This window comes from Bos grunniens, chromosome 10, assembly GCF_055505025.1.
Source record: "Bos grunniens cultivar Pamir isolate PY7600 chromosome 10, Bosgru_T2T1.0, whole genome shotgun sequence".
Taxonomy (NCBI): domain Eukaryota; kingdom Metazoa; phylum Chordata; class Mammalia; order Artiodactyla; family Bovidae; genus Bos; species Bos grunniens.
The window spans coordinates 89951086-89973298 of NC_141174.1; the positions used below are offsets into that span (position 1 = coordinate 89951086).

General features: G+C 53.1%; 1 protein-coding gene across 2 annotated transcripts in view; it reads left to right on the forward strand.

Annotated features, from left to right (window-relative positions):
* Positions 1–1798: 1798 nt before the first annotated feature.
* The window catches only part of IGDCC3 (immunoglobulin superfamily DCC subclass member 3), a 42308-nt gene continuing 21893 nt past the window's right edge, over positions 1799–22213 (forward strand). Inside the window, exons 1-2 of one of the 2 annotated variants that reach the window (XM_086323009.1) lie at positions 1799–2012; positions 4668–4973. In XM_086323009.1, the coding sequence (XP_086179135.1) occupies positions 1922–2012; positions 4668–4973 (397 nt within the window). In that variant the 5' untranslated portion in view covers positions 1799–1921. Of the gene's footprint in view, positions 2013–4561; positions 4974–22213 lie in introns of those variants that run through there. The other variant, XM_086323008.1, reaches the window with a different exon arrangement.

The window sequence follows — 22213 nt, forward strand, 5'->3', positions numbered from 1 at the left end:
CCAAAGTGGCTGGTGAGCCAGGCCTGAGTTAATTGACACATTGTAGGGGGAGATACTGCACATTTTGCATGCAGGAGAATAGCCATTATTTGCATATCATTCTCAGACCAAGTGTTGTGATAAAGAAGAATTAAACACTTGTCAAAATGAATTTAAAATGACAGCAACTCAGGACACCAATTTGACCTCTCCTGAGTGTAGGACAAGCCAAGAAGGGGTTGTTGAGAACTCAAACCCTGCAGGAGAGATTTCCAGGCCTTTCCGCCCAGGGAAGGCCCCCACCTCTCCCTTTCCTATGGCCAATAGAGGCTCATCCTTCCTGCCCTTCCTTGTAAGGAAATTGGCTTGGGACTTCGGTGTGTTCCCTGACCCTGAATTTCTCCATTGGCTCCTACTGCTTGCTCATATGTCTCAAGTCCTGTTCATCTTCCAATTGCTACTACAGAGTCCCTGGGCTGCACGAACCCAGGGACTAGTAAACTTACCTGATTTCTGGAGGCCCTTTACCTATCTGCGTCAGAGTTAGTTTTATATATGTTAACACTCCTGCTCTGCAATTCACAGTTGGTATCAAAAGAGAGATGTAATTACTCCTCTGCCTGACCAATTCAATGCCAATAGCTAAGTAAGGCAGAGACTACTCTCTTTAAACCTCTTGCTCCTCGAACTTGGAAGATGCTCAGTAATTTTGATGCACTAGCACATCATGCTGAACTCAACAGAAGATCATTTAATAGCGAGTGGCCAAGACTGATGATCTCTGCAGGCCAGTGTGGGGCTGTATCTCCTAAGAGGCATGCCTATCTACCATAACAATCCTTACCTGAGACTGATGTCTCCTTTTACGTTCTCTGACATGAAACACTGAGTCTTTGTGGCATAGAAGTGTTATTGGGAATTTTAACTTTCAGGGTGCTATTCCAGTTACAGGTCATTTGTCATGACCTGTATCCTTTCCGTTTCCTTGAGAGTGAGCAGGGGAGACGGGATATCTTTATCTTTCAGTTGAACTCTGAGAGTGCCCGCCTGGGTCTGCTGAACTACACCGCAGGGAGAAGTGGGGTCAGAATCTGGCCTACTTTAGCGTTCTCATTGTCCTGTTAGGTCGTCTCTCTCAGGGCCCTGGACCAAGCCGCCTTCCCACTCTTTATCCCTCCTGTCCACCCAAGCGCCAGAACTCTTCGGTCTAAAGAGGCCAACCTTGCAGCTAAACATCCTAACCTTTGGGTGGAAGAACCAGAAACCCATGGAAAACCGAATCTTTGACAACTTTGTGCAGCTTTTAGGGAATTATCTCGACAATACAGACTTGGACACGGTGCAGAAGGGCGCAGCAGAAAGAGTGGGTAGGAGAGAATCCGGCAGCTTTGCGTGTTTCTCCGCAACCCGGTCCTACTCCGCAGTCCACTGGGTTTCCACTCCCCTAGCCCCCCAAGTTCGGAGCTGGCCCGCGGGGAGGGGTCCGGGGCTTCAGCTCTGGATGGCGCCAGCCGCTCCGGCCCCAGTTCAAAGCGCAGGGGGCGCGTCCGCCGCGCAGCCGGGAATGTCCGGCCGCTTAAAGCGCTCGCCGGCTCTTTTGTTCCCCAGACCCGGCCTCCGGGGAGAAGGGGCTGGGGGAGGGGACCGGGAGGGGAAGGAAGAGGGGCGGCGGGAGGAGGGCGGGGCGGGTGGTGAGAGTGCGGAGCGCGCACCCCGGGCGAGGCTGACAGATCGCCCGGGTGGGTGCAAGATGGCGCAAGCGGCCGCGCTCGCCCTGCGCCCCCGGCGCTCCTAGGCAGGCATGTGGCCCCAGCCCCCAGCCGCCCGGGCTCGGCCCCGGCCGGAGCCCCGGCCCCGGCCCCGGCGCCGACCCCGCGGGACACTGTGAGCCGCGAGAGGCCCCAGAGCCGCGCGTCGCCGATCCGAGCGGACCGCGAGCCCCATGGCTGCCTCGCGCGCCGCGCCCCCGCGCCGCCGGCCCCGGCTCCTGCTGCCGCTGCTGCCGTTGCTACTGTTGCCTGCGCCAAGCGACGGTGAGCTAGGGCGCCCGCGGTGCGGCTGCTGGGGCCCGAGCCCCGGGAAGGGCTAGAAGGGAGTAAGCGGGCGCGAGGGGCGGACCTGGGGAGAGCGGCGCGGACCTGCCGGCGGACCGCGGGCTGGAGGGACTTGCCCAAGGGGGAGACGAGCGGGACGGGGCGGAGGCGGGGAAGAGGGCACTGAGGCCCGGCTGCGGGGAACGCAGAGCCAGGCGATGCTGAGGATGGACCCCCCAGAAGAGAGACTCTCATTCAGTCCGCTGCGGCTCCAAGACTCAGTAGTGTCCGAGCCCGGACCAAGCGGCCAGGAGCGCGGCAAAGCAGGAGATCCGCGGGCAGGCTGGAGTTGGGGAGAGGGGGAGACGAGCCTTGGGAGACCACAGGGCTGAGTCCGGTCCGAGGGGCGAGTTGGGGAGCGCGGAGCCCGAGGGTGGGCACAGAGTGGCCCGCGGTGGCCGAGGTTAGGAGACCGCCGACCCCGGGGGCGGAGTCCGGGACTGAGCGGGCTGCGACGGGTGAAGAGAGCGCGTCGTGGATTTGGAGAGGGACTAGGACGCGGAGTGCGAGGGAGAGATCGAGGAAGAGGGAGGTCCCCGGCTGGCCGTGCGTGGGGAGGGGGAGACACCCTGCGAGCTGAGGAAAGGAAAGAGAAGCCGACCGAGGGCGAGAGCGCGGCGGGGATGCCCACGTGCCCGCCCTGCCCCGGAGGGTGCACACGCAGAGCTCGGGGTCTGACGGCTTTGCTGCCCCGAGCTCCGTCACCACCACCCTGTTCCCTCAGGGACTGTAATGGGCTCATTTCACGCGAGAGCAGTGAAAATCTAGTCGCTTCCCCTCCCACCCCAAGTTCTCAGCAGACACTCCTCTGGGCAGTATTCTCTCTCCTCTTAGCTCCGGAGAAGCAGGATGTCGCAAGCATATCTAGTAGAAAGTTTATCCATCCCCCAGTTGCTATTAAAATACTGGGGTTGGGGTGCGGAGCCGAGGCAGCTGAAACGCAAGTCTTGGGAAGGATGGGTAGGGATCTGGAGGGGCGTGACCCTCAAATATCTTAAAATACGAATTACACGTCCCTGAGGGTGGGGGAAACGCCCCTAGCTGCAGCGCTCCTCCTTCTGCTTTCTCCCCCTCACTGCCCCGTCTCCTCGCAGCCAGGGAGGGCGCTGGCCTGTGAAGGGAGGGGCCCGCTCCCGTGTTACTAGTTCCCCGGAAATGTGGAGGGGTCTGTGGCTGCCTTCTCAGCCCAGGTGGGTTCATTTCTCCAGGACTGAAGTTGTAACTGGTCTGGTAAGTTGCTCGCTGGAGAAGTTGGAGACTTGGCATCATGCCTGGGCTTGGAGCTCTCGTCCCTCCTCTCCCACTTCTGGTTCCCTGATCACCCTCATCTTCTCCCTTCTTTTCTTCCCCCTCGTCTTCCCGTTTTCCAGTTCCTTTCTCTTCTGCAGGAGTGAAGAGGTTGCTGGGAGAAAGGTTCTAGGAGCCTCCTTCTTTCTGAATTTTGAGAAATCTGAGTAGATGTTTGGTATCTCTCATCCTCTTTATGAGAAAAGCAAAGCAAACGGAACTGCCAAACCCCAGAGCATCCTAGGGGTGGGGCAGTGAAGCTGGACCATCACCCAGCCTGTACCCAGTCCTGGACCCACACACCCTTCTCCCTGTTCAGATGGTGTTGTCAGCAAAAAGAAACAGCGGTTTATTACTATCTCACTTTATACTGTGTAGAAATTTTAACTTTTCATAGTGCCTTTACGTCTGTAGGTCATATTTAACATAGGGCTTCCCTGGTGGCTCAGTGGTAAAGAACCCACCTGCCAATGCAGGAGACATAATAGACGTGGGTTTGATCCCAGGTTGGGAAGGTCCCCTAAAGGAGGGCACGGCAACCCTCTCCAGTATTCTTGCTTGGAGAATTCCATGGACAGAGAAACCTGGTGGGCCACAGGTCATGGAGTTGCGAAGAGTCGGACTGAAGTGATTGAATGACCGAAGTGACTTAGCATGTATGAACAACACAAGCCATATTGTTGTTCCTTATTTAAACAGATGAGGATGGAGAAGCCAGGGCAGACTGAATACCTGAGGTCACACTCTGAAAGTCTGTGCGGCTTCAGTGTTTAACCAGGTGGGCACAGAGTGGCAGCAGCTATGTTAGAATCAGTCTTGCTTTTAGGTCCCAGACTTGTAACTATTAACTCTGAGGTCTCGGACAAGTTGCTTAACATCTCTGGGCTTCAGTTTCCTTTTCTGTAAAAGATATGAATAAAGACCTTGAGCCACAATTACAGAGTCCATGCACCACAAGGAAGATCTTGCGTGCTGCAACGCAGCCAAGTAAATAAATATTTTTTAAAAACATACAAATAAAAGAAAGGTGGTAGAAATAATATCCATCTCTCTGAGACAGTCTGTTGATTAAGTAACTGTACTGCATGAGATGACACTTCATAATGCAGAAATTTCTATATATTAATAGAGATTCCAAGCATGAGATGACCCTTCATAAGGCATACATTTCTATATATTAATAGAGATTCCGATACAGCAGAATGATGGGGATGGGACACTCAGATCCAGAGAACTTGGAAGCCCTGTGTTTTCGAGTTCATTCCACACTAACTTCTCCTTTTACTCTCTCTCCCCCTCCTGATGCAGGTCTTGGCCACTCTGCTGAACTGGCATTTGCTGTGGAGCCAAGTGATGACATTGCAGTCCCTGGGCAGCCCGTAATGCTGGGCTGCAAGGTGGAGGGGATTCCTCCAGTGCGAATCACCTGGAGGAAGAATGGGGTGGAGCTGGCGGACAGTACCCACTCCACTGTGCTGGCCAATGGGTCCTTGATGATCCGCCACTTCCTGCTGGATGGAGGCGGCAGCCCTTCAGATGAGGGGGACTATGAGTGTGTGGCTCAGAACCGCTTTGGGCTGGTGGTCAGTCGGAAGGCTCGAATCCAGGCTGCAAGTAAGTGGGTGCCCTTACTTTTTTTTTTTTTTTCCAGGTCATGGAGGGATAAAGGGAGCCGTTCCATCTTATGTAGCTTCTGGAGAACTGTCTCAGCATGGGTCAGCTGAGAGGAGCATAGCAGCAATTTGCAGTAGTGGAATTATATAATTTACTCATTTAACTGATTGGAATGCAATTTGACAAGAATGTAGTCAAGCACTGTTGTAGGAAGAGGGAGAGAGAAAGCCAGCTTTATTCAGCTCTTGGTTCAGTGTGTCTTAGCTTCCATATGCCTGTATATTATGAGCATCCCAGTCTTTTGAGTATGATTTTTGTGTTTAAAGATAAACTTTGGGGATGATTTAAGAGGATTTTGAAGGGTGATTTTGATTACATGCAGTTTTTAATTACATGCTGACTTTCAAACCTTTGGGGTAGAATAAACCCCCTGTACCAGTGATAACATTCAGAAGCTTCAGCGATTTGCTTTACAAAAAATATGATAGAATAATTTCAGGGTTAACACAGTGATGACATTCCCCTCACTCACCTTCCTGCTGGCATACTTAAAAAAAAATTTCAGCTTTATTGAGATGTAATTGATAATAAAATTATAAGATATTTAAAGCGTACATTATGATGACTTGATATTTGGTATGCTTTTTTGATTGGGAGAGAAGAGGTGTTTCATCTCTAGAGCTGTGCTTAGCTGATGGACCAGCAGTCACTGTGGTGATGAAATTATGGTCATGCTCTACTGCTCTGTCCTGCCAAAAGTCTGCTGTTGCTGTTTAATCTGTGTACACTCATAGGTATTATCACATAAACCAAAATTATTTACGTATCTTGGGAAGGTGGCAAGCTATGAGGGTGGGAAGTCTGCTCACAGACTTCTGGTTCTTTCTTTTTTTTTGGCTATGTCGCACAGCATGTGGAATCTTAGTTCCCCGACCAGGGATCAAACCTACATCTCCTGAATTAGAAGCAGGGAGTCTTAACCACTGGACTGCCAGGGAAGTCCCAAGAACCACTGCTTTTGAGAAAGGGTAAAAGTTTTGCCAAGTGGAAAATGTTCTGCATCCCATAATCTCTGTACTTCTGGGTGGCATCTTGAGGTGGTGTCCCTTTAAAAGGCTGCTTTAATTTGGGTTGGTAATCATTCAAACTAATGCTTATTAAACACTTGCTGCGTGCTGGGCACCCTGCCCAGGTGCTTTATATGAATTATCTTATTTAGTCATTGTGATGACACTGGAATATAGGCAGTCGTCATCCTCATTTTACAGATGAGAACACTGAGACTTAAGGGGATCGGCGACCTTCTGGTGAGCAGAGAAGCCCGGACTGCAGTTTAGGTATTCTGAATCCTGCACCCTCCCACTTAACCCTTGTGGCACGCTGCCTCTTCCCTGTCCGATCCCTGACCAATTTCTTCCTGGCTCCAAGGGCATTTGCATAGTTGTTCTGAACGGCTGGCGAATGATGAATTGTTCTGAGGCAGGAGGCCTCTCGTTGGGTTTAAGATGCCCCTTTGTTCTAAGGAAGGCTCCTCTAGGCCCCCATATGGAGCTCTCTGGGACGCAGCCCTGGACCTTGAGACGGAATCACTTCTGGCTCAGCAACCCCTCAGCCTCCAGCCCTCCTGGCAGTATAGGGGAGGCTGGTGCGTCCTCCGAGCAGATGGCTGGGTGTGAGGAGGGAAAGTGGGGACAGAGAGTGGGGACCCAAAGAAGCTGTCGGACAGAAGAGAAGAGACTTCTCAGGGAGCTCTCCCTGGCCTGTGTCAACTCCGCGGGCTCCATGGCTTCTGCATCACCAGCCTAGACTTCTGGGAGATAAATCCCCAGGTGTTTATATAGAGCTAATTGTAAATGTGCTTTTCTATAAATGGTAATACCTTCAAGATGTTCAGCCTCCTTAAACTCCTAACAGTATAAGCAGTTGAGCTGTGGGCTCTGGCTGAGGGGAGGGCCAGCAGGTGAGGTCGGCTTGGTTAAGCCTCTGGGGTCCTGGGGACATCTGGGGGTTTGCCTCCAAACCCTAGCAGTCTGATACGGGCTCTCTCCCCAGCAAGGCTCGTGGCCCCTCGGGGAAGGCTTGGACGGTTGGATCCCCTTTCCTCACGTCACAGGCTCATGTCCCTGTGAGGTTTTAGAAACCTCCAAAGCTGATTAGCTGCCTGGGTTCTCTCCTTTGGTAACAATGCCCTGCCCATGTGCCCACAGGCTGGGCAGATGTCGTATGACATGGGAGGAGGCCTTCTGAAAGGGTGTGAGGTGCCCTCCAGAGCCCCTGCTTCTCCTGCCTGCTCCACAGGGGCTGACAGGGCAGGAGGATGCTAAGCACCCCTCACAGACACACAATCTGTGTCTGTGCACACCCAGCGCACCTGGTGAGGCAGGTCGGTGTGGGGCACCAGCCAGAGGCCGACGGCTGGGAACGCCTCCTCTTCCATCCAGTGGGCCTGGATGCTGTCACTGAAAGATGGCCTGACCATGATGGACTGGACTCCAGGCCCATTCCTTGGCTTCAGTGCAAGTGTCTGCTGTCTGGGATGAAATGGCTCAGGGTCCTAGGAATACTCATGCTTCCAGCATGTCTGGTTTCTCTGCCTTGCTGTTCCATGTGTTTATAGTTTGGGGGCTGAAAATTGCGACCCTTGTGAAGGAAGAGATCCTAGACAAGTTACTCTCTCCATGGCCCAGTGTCCTCACCTGTGAAATGTACATATAATCCTACTTGGTGGGATGGCAGTAAGGACTAGCACACTCCACGCTTTGCCTCGCACAGAGTTGGTACTCAGTAATGGAGTCAATCCTCTTTGCTTCTTTTAAAGGTGATTCCAGTCTTGTGGCTCAGCTGGTAAAGAATCTGCCTGCAATGCAGGAGACCTGGGTTCGATCCCCTTGGGAAGATCCCCTGGAGAAGGGAAAGGCCACCCACTCCAGTATTCTGGTCTGGAGAATTCCATGGACTGTGCAGTCCATGGGGTCACAAAGAGTTGGACACGACCCAGCAACTTGCACTCCCAGTGACATTGCCAGCAAAAGCAGACTCCTGAATCCACTCCCAGCCCCCAACTTTCTCCCACACTGGGATTCAGTTAGGGAGTACTCCAGGAACATCTCTCAGGGAGTGAATCTCTCACTTCAGAGGCTGAGTGCAACCTGTTCTGTTTTAACCCCTTCCTGGGAGGGTCTGGGGATTCTCCCAAGCCTCTGGGCATCCGCTGAAGCTTGGCTGCCCTGTGAGACCCTCTACCATCCCCCTGGAGAGGCTCCAGGAGGGGCATGTGGGACACCTGATCCAGTGGGAATAGGCAGTGACTCACACCTGTTGAGACCTGTGTCCCTGGATGACTCCAAAGAGGGATGGGCTGGCTACAAGGAGGGGAGATAAGTGGGGGCCCCACCCTCAGCTCCCCTCCACTCCCAACTCCCCTCCACACCCCTAGCCCCCCTCCACCCCCAGGTCCCCTCCACCCCTAACTCTCCTCCACACCCCCAGCCCTCCTCCACCCCCAGCTCCCTTCCACCCCCCTCCACCCCCAACTCCTCTCCACTCCCAGCTCCCCTCCACCCCCAGGTCTCCTCCACCCCCAACTCTCTTCCCCCCCCAGCCCCACTCCACCCCTCTCCACTCCCAGGTCCCCTCCACCCTCAGCTCCCTCCACCCCCAGCTCGCCTCCACCCCCCCAACTCATCTACACCCCCAGCCCCCCTCCACCTCCAAATCCCCTCCACCCCCCAGCCCCCTCCACCCCCAGCTCCCCCCCACCCCTAGCTCCTCTCCACCCCCAGCTCCCCTCCACCCCAAGCCCCCCTCCACCCCCAGGTTCCCTCCACACTGAGCTCCCCTCCACCCTCAGCTCCCCTCCACCCCCAGCCCACCTCAGGCAGATACTTAGTTCCTGCCACTCACTTTCTGGCCTCAGTTCCTGGTCTCGAGCCTTTTGGGAAACTGGAGTAAAGAGGTAGATGATCTGGAACGCAATTTGTCAGACTTTGCTGTGCCCGTGATCTTGATAAGATTCAGATTTTGAATCAGTGGGTCTAGGCCAGGGCCTGGGGGTCCTGCAGGTCTAACGGATCCCTTGTGACGCCCACAGTGCTGGCCCACAGGCGTGAGAGGAGAGCCCCTCCCACATCATAGTTGCTAGTGTAGGGGCGTCTGTGGGCAGGACAGTGAGTTTGGAGAACATGGGCTTCAGGGTCACATCTGGGTAGGTTTGAACCCCAGCTCTGCCACTCACAGATGCCATGTCCTTAGCACAGTTACTTTCAACTCTCAAGTCAAATGAGTCTCTGCCTTCATTTGAAAAGGAAAAAAAAAAAGCATAATCCCATCATCCTATCAGGGCTGTCGGGGAATTAAATGAGATGATGGATGGAAAGTATCTGGCCCAGGGCTTGGCCTCTAGAAATGCTCATTAAGTATTATTGTTAGTATTAGGTTTGCTGTTGCTGTTGTTTAGTCGCTAAGTTGTGTCCGACTGTTTGCTACCCCATGGACTGTAGCCCTCCAGGCTCCTCTGTCCACGGGATTCTCCAGGCAAGAATACTGGAGTGGGTTGCCATTTCCCTCTCTAGAGGATCTTCCTGACCCAGGGATCAAACCCACATCTCCTGCATTGGCAGGCAGATTCTTTACCCTGAGTCACCTGGGAAACCCCTAGTGATAGGTATTGAGTGCTAATTTAGGATGAAGACAAGCCTGTTCCGATGCAGGTAGGATTCTCGAAGTGCCAGGATTGCCTCCCCCGTAGCCCGGAGCCATCCTGACTGGGTGTGCCCAACAATGGTTATGAGGGTAGGCTGTGGAGGGAAACACATCCCCAGCTGGATGGACTTGGGTAAGTCACTGGAATCCCTGAGTCTCAGTTTCCTCATCTTTAAACTTGAGGAAATAATACTTAGCAAGGAGGAATGCTGGGAGGAGCCCCCACGACAATACGTATAAAGAACTTAGCACAGTGCAGGGCAGATAGAAAATGTTCCTTAGGCACTGTTACTATTCTGGAGCGATAACAAAGGTGAGACGTGAAGTTCTAAGCTTCTTTAGATATGGTGGTTCCAGGAGGGTCCCTGGTAGCCTGGACTCCACACACTGGAGTGTGGTGAGAGGGAAGGAAGTCCAGGTCTAGGCCCCTACTAAATCACCTGCTGCTCACGCCCTCAGTCACCCGCTCCTGAAGTCTGCACCATTCTCAACCTGCCTGAGCGAGGGCAGTTTCACCAGCTACTCTGAAATCTCTTCCAGCAGCAAGATCTATGCCTGTGTGGATGTGGGGACAGGGTCTCAGCACAGATCTGTGGAGCCAGGTCTGGGTGGGCAGGTTGGGAAAACTATGGGCTGGAGCTGCCTAGTGGCACAGCCTGTGTGGTGGGCTCGGTATATTTAGGGAACCCCAGCAGTGCCTCAGTGTAGGGCAGTGAGTTGTGCAAGGAAATGGTTCCTGGCACAGTGACTGGTGACCCTGGAGGCCTTTGTCACCTGGAGGCCTGGTGTGTGAAACCCAAGCTTTTCTCTCCTCTTTGAGGGGCAGCTCAGCCAAAGTGGATGTTGTTCAGTCGCTCGGTTGTGTACAACTTTCTGTGAACCCATGGACTGCAGCACTCCAGGCTTCCCTGTCCTTCACCATCTCCCAGAGCTTGCTCAAACTCATGTCCATCGAGTCAGTGATGCCATCCAACCATCTCATCCTCTGTCGTCCCCTTCTCCTCCCGCCTTCAATCTTTCCCAGCATCAGGGTCTTTTCTAATGAGTCAGATCTTCGCATCAGGTGGCCAGAGGATTGGAGTTTCAGCTTCAGCATCAGTCCTTCCAATAAATATTCAGGACTGATTTCCTTTAGGATTGACTGGTTTGATCTCCTTGCTGTCCAGGGGACTCGCTCCAAAGTAACCATGAGGAAATCTCCCTTCTGCCCTTCACATGCTTCCACCTACCTGTTAGAGCAGAACGCAGGTGCTGCTGCTGAGGTGTCACCGGTGTGACGAGTAATGGACATGCCAAGGCCTACTCTCACACCAGGCAGGTCATCTGTAAGTATGCCAGGGTGCAGAAGTAGGTGGAAATCAGTACTCCATAGCCTGACCTCTTCTGATGCTCTTGAGAAGCTGTGAGGCGTGGTGCAAAGGCCCTTGCCTGGACACCGGTGTCCTGCGTAACTGGGCAAGTCAGTCACCCTCTCTGGACTTCGTTTTTCTGATTGTAATATTGAGTCGTTGGACCAACGTTCATCTCTGCGCTGCGATATTAAGGCTTCCTTTCCATCCAGTTAGTCCTTGGGACTGCTTGCCTTTCTGAGCCTTTTCCCAGTCTATTCTTGCCCCTACTCATCCCTTACCCAATCCCTCCCCAAAGACCACTTAATTCACAGTAATTTCTTCCTCGCCCTCCTAAGGCGGGGAGTACTTGTGGTCTGTGGCATTCAGGCTCAGCCTTCCTCTCAATGGGGGCTGCCTGCATTGTTAAGTAACTGTTTTGTGGCTGGATATTCCATCTGTTTCCTTAACTCGATTTTAAGCTCCTAAATGGCTTCTCTCTCTTTTGTATCTCTCACGTCCTCTGCCTGTGGAGCCCAATAAAAACTAAATGAATATGTGGCCTTGTAGGTGCAAAGCTCCATCGCTCTCTCCTTCTCTTTGACTTTCTCTGTTTCTCCCCACCTCGTAATTGATAGCATAGCTCAAAGGGACAGAAGCTGGTGAATGGGGAATTTAACACACTAGAGGCAAAATCTTGGGGAGGCTGTGGCTGCGTGTTTTTCTCTAGAGGAGCTGAGACTCTCTTCTTCGGCAGATGGCGTGTGAACCAGAAACCGCATTGCTTGGTAGCCCTCATGCCTGGGTCTTGGGGTCTCCTGCCTTGGACTGTATTCCCTGGCTGGATAAAGGTTGTATCCCCAGGCCTGCTGGCCTCAACTGTAGTGGGAGGACCGCCCCTCGCCCCAGCAGCAGGACTTGAGTGTGGAAGTTGCAAGCTTCTGGTTCCCACACCTTGGCTCCGCTGCCACAGGCAGCCAGCTGGCCCCTTGAACACAATGTGCAGATCTTCTCTGTTCCCGTTCCCGGCATTGTCCATGGCCGGGCGCCTTGGCTGGGAATGCGGGCCGGTGAATAGCGGAGGCATTTGCAGCCTGCAAATGAAACAGGCCCCCAGCCCCCGCTAGCCCCCCATTCCCTCCCCAACCCCCGGGAGAAAGGACTTTTTCACTTCTGGCCTTCTTGTATTGCCTTCCCCTCGCCTCTCCAAAGTCCCTGCAGGCATGTGTGTGTGTGCGTGTGTGTGTGTGTGTATGTAAGAGACTTTTCACAGCAGCTTGAAGGCTGTTCAACACAGCCCTCAAAAAAACAAGTAGAATGGAACAGAAGGGCACCCAGGATGGAAAACCAAACAGCTCACTGCTGTCTTTGTTTAAACTGGACCGAGTGGTTCCAAAAACGTCTGCCTGTGTAACTAACCTATGGCTCCCTAAGATCTCTGGCTGTAGCCTTGTTGCAACAAGAAACGCAGAGACCAGTGCTAGTGCTAAGTCGCTTCAGTCGTGTCTGACTCTTTGTGACCCCATGGACTGTAGCCTGCCAGGCTCCTTGTCCATGGGATTTTCAGGGCAAGAATACCAGAGTGGGTTGCCATTTCCTTCTCCAGGGAATGTTCCCAACCCAGGGATCAAACCTGCGTCTCCTACATTGGCAGGCAGGTTCTTTACCACTAGCGCCACCTGGGAAGCCCATGGAGACCAGCAATGTGTGTGTATATTGCCACGTGGGCCTCTGTGGGCACCTTAGCATACAGCTGCGTGCCGAAGAAGGGTGCAGGGGGTCAGGATGAGGGTCCAGCTTTCAAAGGACTCTTCTGTGGGAATCCCTCCTCCCTAAGCAGTGTGACCAGGCTAGAGATCTAGAATGGACAGAACTAGTACAGGGCAAGAGGGGGTGGTGGGTCATTTTATTAGATCCTGTAGCTGAAGTGAGGAAGGAGGGAAAGCTAGCCTTAGGTCGCTGGCAGAGGGTGGGGCTTACATGATGGGCTTGGGGGCCTGGCCATAGTATCTGGGAATCTAGACCGTGGTTTTCTTATTTATTAGGCGAGTGCCAGCAATCTGGCTGCAATCCGAGCCTGCTGGCCTGGGCTGTTCGTGTGCCAACCACCCCCCACCTCCACCCCCACCAAAGGACCATTCTTTGATGTCTGAGCTTGCTTCCCCTGCCCACCAGCTTTGTTCACCCTGTTTCAAGAAAGGCTGACCCTTTCTGACTGCCCTCGAAGGTAAGGGAGGAGCAGAGAGTGTTCTCTGTGAATCGGAGCAGCTCCAGGGGCGCTTCCTGGACAGGTGATGATGTGACCTATGGAAGGGCAAAGACAGGGGTCCAGTAAGGGCCTGAAGAGGGGCAAGCGAGGAGGAATGCCAGGCCAGACCCTGGACTCCAGGCAGATGGAGGGGATGGAAGTGTGGGCTTAATCTAGGCCAGCTCACCACCTGATTCAGGCAGATGGAGGACAATTCGATGCAGAGGACTCCCAGCCCACCCTCTCCATCTCTTCCCTGGATCTTAGGCTCCTCAGTCTTCGACACCCCCTACACACTCTGCCTCGCCCCCACCCCCTCCTGTGAGGTCACGTTCGGGGTCTTTGTCTTAGAATTCCTCCTGCCTCCTGGTTTCTCCTGCCCTCCCTTCTTCCTGTGTCCAGCTCTCTTTATTGTTCTGTTTCCTTCTGCCTCTGGCTCCAAATGTAGCAATTCCTGTGTCCACCCTCCGCTGCTGTGCTTGGAGGGAGACACTGCTGCAAAAGTAGGTGAGCTCAGGCCTCGGCACAGAGCAAAGAGATGGGAAGAGGGGAGTCGGAGAGGATGAGGTGCAAAGAGGACCTCAAAGGAAGGTGTTCGTGGCCTCCCCAGCAAGTCAGAGTCTCACTGGGGCACACCTTCCCCGGGAGAGGAATCTGAGAATGCTGGCCCCTGCTTGGGCCCTGTCTCTGAGCCTGGACACTGACCACGGTGGGTGGTGGGGGCAGCCCCAGGCTACTCTCTGGAATGCTGGTGTTGGGTTGCAGTGCAGATGCAAGCAGTGATAATGGGCAGGAACTGGACTTTCTGGTCTGGCTGCTGCCCCCAAGGCCATTGGAATGTGAGGGGGGACTAGCAAGAGGCCCCAGGGACTTGGAGTGGGCAGATGGAGACCAGACCACCTAAATGGAGAGGAGGGGGCAGACCACCAAGAGAGAGGACCAAGTTCTAGCCTTTTCACTGAGTTGCAGGCTACAGTCAAAGAAGCCTAAAATTCCTGGTCCATCTAGGACCTTGGAAGTCTGCCCAGCCCCGCAGTGGGATCACAGGCATCCAGACTGCATCCATTTGGACCTTGCCTGGTCCCACCTCCTCGTTTTACAGAGGTGAAAACTGAGGCCCTGAGGAGGTATCCTGCCCAAGGATGTGATTGGTCCTCCAGCCTGGGCAGGTTGGAGAGCCCCTGGAGTCCCTCGTGCCGCTTGCCCCGCCCAATGCCTCACCGCTTTCTGGTTGGGGATGGGGGAGATCTTTTTATATCTCCTCCAGGGCATACTGGCACATACATTTCCATTTTTCTCCTGATCTACCCCCAGCCCTGTCTGTGGGGGTGGTTCTGAATGTGAGTGTCAGCCAGTGGGTATAGGCTCCTGACATCCATGGCACATCTCAGAGAGTCCCTGAGTTTCCAGAGCACCCCGGATGCTGGGCTGAGTAGTGTGAGGGCTACCTACGTGCTGGCTCTGGTGGGGAACCTGTAGTAGTAGCAGGAGTCTTCCTAGTCTAAGGGGGCTGCACTGTCCTAAGCCCTGTGTATGTTAATTTACTTAATTCCCACAGATTTCCATTAGTAGGCGTTACTAGTCCTATTTCACAGATGAGTAAACAGAACTTTTCACTTTCATGCACTGGAGAAGGAAATGGCAACCCACTCCAGTATTCTTGCCTGGAGAATCTCAGGGACGGGGGAGCCTGGTGGGCTGCCATCTCTGGGGTCACACAGAGTCAGACATGACTGAAGTGACTTAGCAGCAGCAGCAAACAGAAGCCCAGACTGGTTATTAACTTGCCCAAGGGTACACAGTAAGTAGAGACGCTGGGTTTTAAACCTGGTCTGCCTGACTCAAAATTCAGTGGCCTGAGTGTCCTTAAAGGGGGCTAGAGTCCCTTGAGAACATAATCAGTATTTTTGCCTAAGAAATATTAATAGAGCCATGCTCCTGTGAGAGTATTGGGAGCGAACAACTTAGAACCCTGGCCAAAGTGGGAGCCACTTCTGGGTGTGCAAGATGGGGCTACATGGTCCCCACCCCCAGCTGCTGCTGGAGGTCTGGGGAGAATCAGGAGGGCAGTTAGGCGGGGTGCTCTGCTGGGATGCTCTGCAGAGAAAAGTTGTCCTACCTGAGAGGCTGGGCAGAGTGGCTGATACAGGTTCCCAGCAGCAGGAGAAGTCCGGAGGGTGTTGGGCTGTAGGTGTGAGAATTGCTTGTTTCAAGGAGGAAAGACAAGTTCCCCTCCCCCGGGGCCCCTCATCTCCCTTTCCCTTTCTTGTTTCCCCCGCATAATGATGCTGATTGCTCCACATCTGTCATAATTACTCTTTGTTTGAAAATTCAGAACAAATCACAGGAAAGGAACTGGTGTGGCTTGAGTAGGATCCTTCTCCCTAGGGGTTCCGGGGGTGGGGGCTGGGTGGTAGGGAAGAGACGTAATCAGCCTTGGAAGATGGAGAAGCCAGGCTGCTGATTGTCCTTTTGCTGTCCCCTTGCCTGGGCAAGGTGGCCTAAGGCCTCGTGCAGTTACGTGGCCCCCACCCCTGACCACAGTCCCTGCCCGCTGTGGTAGCTGGAAGATTCGGCTACTACCCCATCCTGGGTGAGTGGTCGACGTGAGGCCCCTGCCCTCTCGGCTCCTCCCCTGCCCTCTTGGCCCCACTGAGCAGTGTGTTGGAAGGCAGGCTCCGTCGTCAACCCAGCAGCACTGCAGGGAGGGGCGGGCTGTGCCTGCTGGGAGGGCACAGGGCGGGGGCTTTACTGGCCATGGGGAGGGGCCAGTTGCGGCTGGGATCCTTAGAACAGGGTGAACTTTGGGTCTCTGAGTGAGAACCGGTAACGGGGGTGGGGAGGGAGCACCAACCAGACCTTCTTGGGATGCTGCGGCAGCCCTGCGTGCTCTGCATTTCTTCACCCTCACTCTGAGCAACCTGACTTCTGGGGAGGGTCCTGGATCCTGCCCCCATCCCTACCTGAAAGCCTTGGTTTGGGGGCTGATGTTTCCTGGGGCATATGCCCTGACCTGGGGCCCTGCCTGCCGTGAAGCTGCCTGCATGTTTTCCTCCCAGTCTACCCGCTTCCCACCTGGGAAAGTGCCTGCCAAGACTGCGGACTGGGAGGAGCCTGGACCTGACATAGACGTCATCCTTACTTCTGTGTCCTCTTTGACTCCCACTTCAACCAGGAGCTGCTTGTAATATATGAATATTCAACTCATCCCCATGTGGGTTTTGGACCCACAAAACCCAAAGTTCACTTTCCTGGACCTCAGTTTCCCCATGGGTGGAAGGTAGTGTGGAGAGGACCAGATTACAAGGTTCTCAAAGTCCCCTCTCACTTCTGACTCGTTTTGCCTTGAAGGTAGTTTCCCCCCTCCCCAGCTCTCCTCTCTACCTCTCCCCAGGCTGGCCCTAGCTCTCTCCTCCATCTCCCTCTCCCACTCCTCTGTCTCTCCCGTACTGGGCTTGGCTTCCTCCTTTTTGAACTGTCAAGATCACAGTTCTATAGCAAAGCTCTCTTGTCATCCTCACCTTCTGTCGCTGCCCCTACCTGGGCGGTTGCTGCCAGGTGGCTCCGGGCAGCACGCACGTGTTGGAAGCGAGGCTACTGAGTCCCTGGGATTGGGGTGTGGCGGGGCGCTCAACCACCTGCGCAGGGACTGGCCCTCCGCCCCGCGGCAAGCGCGGTGTGAAATGAGTGGACCGCGCTCTGAAAACGACTCCTTTCCTTTGCATCGGGGAAGAGGGATACCCCCAACTGTCAGCACAAAGCGGGCTGCTTCTCGCCGAGGCGGGGCCGGGCCGGTTGGCCGACAAGGCAGAATCGATGTGCCTTCAATTAACCTGCGCCGCGCAGTTGCGGGGCTGTTAAGTCACGCGCCCTGTGTGTCTGTGGATGTGAGAACCTGTGTGCGTGAGTGTATCTGCGGTCTGTGACTGCGCTTGTGTTGTCCTTGGAGCTCCTGTATGCTCCACTACTTCCCTGGCCTTTACCTCTCACCGACTGGAGGCCTCTTACTGGTCTTGGGGAGCAAAATAGAACAGGAGAGTGGAGGTCTAGGGCCCCCAGCCTCCTTCCTCCCGATTGGCTTGGAGTGCAGGCCAGGGACTGCTGACAAGGGGTGGGGGCTAGACAAAAGTCTATAGGCCAGCCTTTGAACAGGAAGCAGAGTGGGGCCCAGAACCTTCACAGAAGGGTAGCTGGGACAGAGATGTGTGCTTGTCGCCCTGACAGTGCTGGGGAGTGTGCTCCCCCCAGGGGCAGGCAGGAGTGGGGAGAAGGGAGCTTTCCAGGTTTTCCTGATGCACCCTCACCCTGCTTTGCCCTGTCCTCCAGTCTCTTGCCCTTGTTTCTCACATCACTGCTGTGGAAGCTGAGACCAGAGAGCAGGCCTTGCCACAAGTCCTGGTGTACAGAACTGGGACAGAAAGCATTCAGGCATTCTTTCCAATGAGCTGGTTGGCCAAATGGGATTTGGGATTCTAACTTGAGAGCCGGGATCTTAGAACACTGAAACCCAGTATTTGCTTGTGACAAGCAATTCCTGGATCTTTTCCTGCCATCTTCACATCTGGCTGTTTTTTTCCCTCACCTCCCCTGCTCTTCGTGGGTTATTTTTGTTTTGCCTCTTACATCCCAGCTTATATGGAATGTCACTCTCTTTCTGCAGTAGTTCCCTTTACCCTAATTTCTTAGAGGTCTCTTAAAATTGTATGCTGGGCTTCCCTAGTGGCTCAGTGGTAAAGAATCTGCTTGCCAATGCAGGAGACATGGGTTCAATCCCTGGGTCGGGAAGATCCCCTGGAGAAGGAAATGGCAACCCACTCCAGTATTCTTGCTTGGAGAATCCCATGGACAGAGGACCCTGATGGGCTATAGTACATGGGGTCACAAAGAGTTGGATACGACTTAGCAACTGAACACCATCACCACCACGAAAATTGTATGCCAAACCTCTAATACCTTAGAGAAACCCTGTCTTAAGTTGGTCCCACTTGAAGAATGGGTTAGAATATCCTTGATTCCACTATATCAGAAGACCAGTAATGATATATCATAGAATGAGTCTTAGGATTGAGCCTGTTTGACATTCCTTCTCTCTTGTGTTTCTGATTTTGCTTCTCAAATCAGTCATTTTCCCACTGAAACATGACAAAATCAAGATCATTACAAGCAAGGCTGCTAAGTATAAGGTTGATGGGATCAAGGCTTTCCTGAAATAAAGCCATATAGCTTTTATTGCATCAATTCGGGAAGGAGTCATTGAACTGTATGCCCAGCTTGGCTTTTTGGGGGTGAGGAGAATCAGAAGACACCCCAGTGTGTTCTGGGACAGTGAGTATGAAGCTTGTTCCTCCCACTGGTTTGCAGACTCCTTGAGGGGTGGGGCTAGCTCCTCTGAGCATCCTCAGCGCTGAGCACAGAGTGACGCCTGGGAAGGGTGAGAATGGAGAGCTGCGGGCGTACGCAAGGGAGGGTGGAAACACGTCCTGCCTGCTGCGGTCAGCACACTCTTCCTCTGGAGCTCAACAGCCTGGACCTGGGGGAGGCAAGGAAGGCTGAGTCGGATATCACTCGAGAGCCTCCAGTGTACTTTCCCTGAAGCCATTCTCTGCAGGCTTCTGAGTCCCCTGCTGTCAGGAGCCAAGAGCAGCCATGTCTGCACCTAACTGTATCACCAGTCTCCTAAACCAGCTTCTTCTAGTCTTAAGAGGCACCCCTGTCTCCCTCTTCTGTTCCCTTGCTTGAAACAGCCTTCTTCCAAGGTCCCACTGCTGGCCACTTGGGGGAGGATGGAGACTGGACGAAGCTGCAGGTGAGGCGATTGAGTGCTGAAGGGGAAGGGGTTGGCCTGGTGAATTCAGACCTCGGTTTACCAGGTGAGGTGGCTACTGATACTCAGTCACCTCAGGGTGGGACACCCTTCCAGACAAGCTATAGAAAGTCCGAGGATGCCAGACCTTTGGCCTCATCCCCAGAATGGCTAACAGGCTAGTTCCGTGCTGGGAAGTGTCCCTCTTCCCTTGAGCTCCATGTGCATCCTCTTGGGAAGGACTGTCCTTGCATATGTACATGCCTATCTTCCTATTATCTTGAAAAATCATAACTATGATAACAAAGCCTCCTGTGAATGCATGTTGCTGTGGGAATGGATAAGAGGAGAAAAAACACATTCTCGTTATTATACTCATTATCTTCTTATCAAAGTATTCACCCATGGAGCATTATTTTTATATAAAGTTACTTAATGGTCTTGGGTTTGGGGAAAGAAGAGATGTGAGGAGAAATAGGCTTCCTTTAGAAAGCACTTTTTTAGTTAAAAGTGTTGAATCTCCAGTTTGGGCCTGGAGGCGCCTCATGTTTTTTGAATAGTGGATCATTTCCCAAGTGTAATTTTCTGGGGATTAGATATTCAGGCACTCTTGTTGAAATCTGGACAAACTATAAAGACACGTGTATAGTACTATATAATAACAATTATAGTTTCTGCTTGAATGGTCATTTTAGTCCTGTAAAATGAAGCTAGTGGCCTGTATGGCATTAGAATGATCTCTGATCTACTACAAACTAACTGTTGCTTCCTTGGGTAGGTCCTTTTTTTCTCTAGATGAAGGGACGTTCAGCATCATTCTTTACGGTCCTTGGGTCTGTGAAGGGGGCTCAGGGATGGCAGATGAGGGAAAGAGAAGTCAGATTGGTGGAGCTTCAGGCTTCTTACATTTACCACATCCACAGCAGTTCTGCGTTACCTTTTTGTTTTGTTTTGGAGTTCTTTAGACCACCTAACTAAGCAGATCAGCTAACTAGGTAGACTGGCCTAAGCAGGGGAGTAGTTCAGCAGGTGCTGGGATACCAAATAGGCTTAAGATTCTAGAGCCTTAGGCAGAAGAAACATGACTCTGAGATGAAGATTTAGGAGAATTATTAAGAAAAACGTTATGATCATATTGGCACTTATGACCAGGTTAAATTAAACCTTGATTGAGAATTGGGTTAGAAAAATAATAACCTATACTTAGATTTTTCTCTCCTTTAAAAAGCATATGTTTTCACGTATCACTGTTACAATTAGCGCTCAGTAGTGTTAGACGTGGTTGATCAGTCAAGACAAGGACCCATTTTGGCGGCTGTTTAGTCTCTCAACAAGTGTTGTCCAGTCTTTAATTTTATTCTCAAATAAACGGATGGATGAAATGGCAACCTGCTCCAGTACTCTTGCCTGGAAAATCCCGTGGATGGAGGAGCCTGGTAGGCTATAGTCCATGGGGTTGCAAAGAACAGGACACAACTGAGTGACTTCACTTTATGGGTGGTCCTGTTTCAGAGCCTAGTTATCGGCTGTACACAAAGGGTTCATAATCTCGTTGTGGTAACATGGACATTAGAACATTAGAAAAGATTGCTGCCTTAGAAAGAGCCCAGTAATATGCATCATAAGTGATGCTAACCAAGGGCGACTGGGTCAGCCCAACAGCCTACTGTTGATCTGAGCAATGGACCTTTTTATCAGTTGAGAAGCCTGAAAGGACACTGGATCTTATGTATGTTCTTCTTTAGGCAGACATAATCTAAGAGCCCATCAGAAGGGATTAGGAAGTATGTACTTCCAGGAAAAGGATACTGGAACTGAAGGATATTAAAGCAGGTCAGTTATCAAATCAACCAATCTCTAAGAGCATGTCTCCTACACCTACCTGCCTCTAAGCTGAGGACTCTGAGGGACAGAAAGATAAGACACCTCCTGATCTTGAAGAATTCGAGCTCCTCTTCCCGCCTTGTCAAGAAGCAACCATAACTGTGGTGATAGTGAAGAGAGAAGGCAGCTTGATAAAGCACAGAATCTGTTGAATTGATTAACAGTGTGATTGTCAGCCTGTCCATCTGCATCATGATTTTCCTTTAGTGCTGATTTCTAAGCTAAGCCTCTCACATCCTTAAACAAGAAGAAAAGGGAAGTGCCTCAGGCTAGTCCAGTTCCTGATAAAGAGTCGGTTTTCAGGCTAGTGGTTGAAACTCCAGTCCTTCCTTCCCACCCACCATTCTCATCAAGGGGACCTTTCTTGGATCAAAGCAGTGGCCTGGGCGCTTCCGTTGTCACATCCGAATCCTGAACCCTGGCTCAGACCTGACTGTTAGGACCTCCCCTTTCCAAGCTTTCTCTCTTCCTCCCGGAACATGCCAGTCCATTCCTCAGCCCCCACAGCTTCCCATCTTCCTGCCTCTTCTTTTCAGAGCCCTGTTCCTCTTCTCACATCTCTCCCAGCCATTCTCTGAACGTCTCCAGCCCTTTCAGCTGGTGGCACACAGTTGGGCACTGAAGAACATAAATCCTCGACTCTTCTCATTGTTTCATGTGTTCCCAGCGAAATCTAATTAGGCTGTAAAGGCAGGGCCTCGCTTGGTTTTTCTCCGAACCGGGCTATCACAGTAGGTGCCCCCAAGAACCCACTGGTGTAGAGGGGAGCCCCGGGGCAGACTCGTAGCCCCTGCCGGGCTTCCATGGGTAGTCGGGGCGCGGAGGGCTTCTTCCGTGGGGAGGCGGGACCTGCTTCCTCAGTTTCCCTGGGCCGGCCCGGTCCACCCGGGCGCAGCTGGGGCATTTGCCCCGCTGGGGGGAGAGGGTGGCGGGAAATGGTGCCTCGCTCGCCCCAGCGACATCAAACCCTCGTTTGGCGTGCGAGGACAATGGTTGTCTTATTTTCTCCATTCGCCGCGCACAATGCCGGATTCTCTCATTCACCCGCGGCGGTGCGAGCGAGGTAATTAGCCAGCGCCATTCAGCGCGGACACTATTGCTATGCGGGGGGGCGAGGACGCCCGCGTCGGCGGGGATTAGCCGCGGCTCGGGGTGTGCAGCTGCGGCCACTTCAAAGGGGCCCGACGGCCCGGCCGGCTGTGGGAACCGGCGCCGCCTCCCTCGGGAGCCGCCCCGCCGGCTCGGCCCGGGCCCGGCGGACCGGACGCGGCTGCTC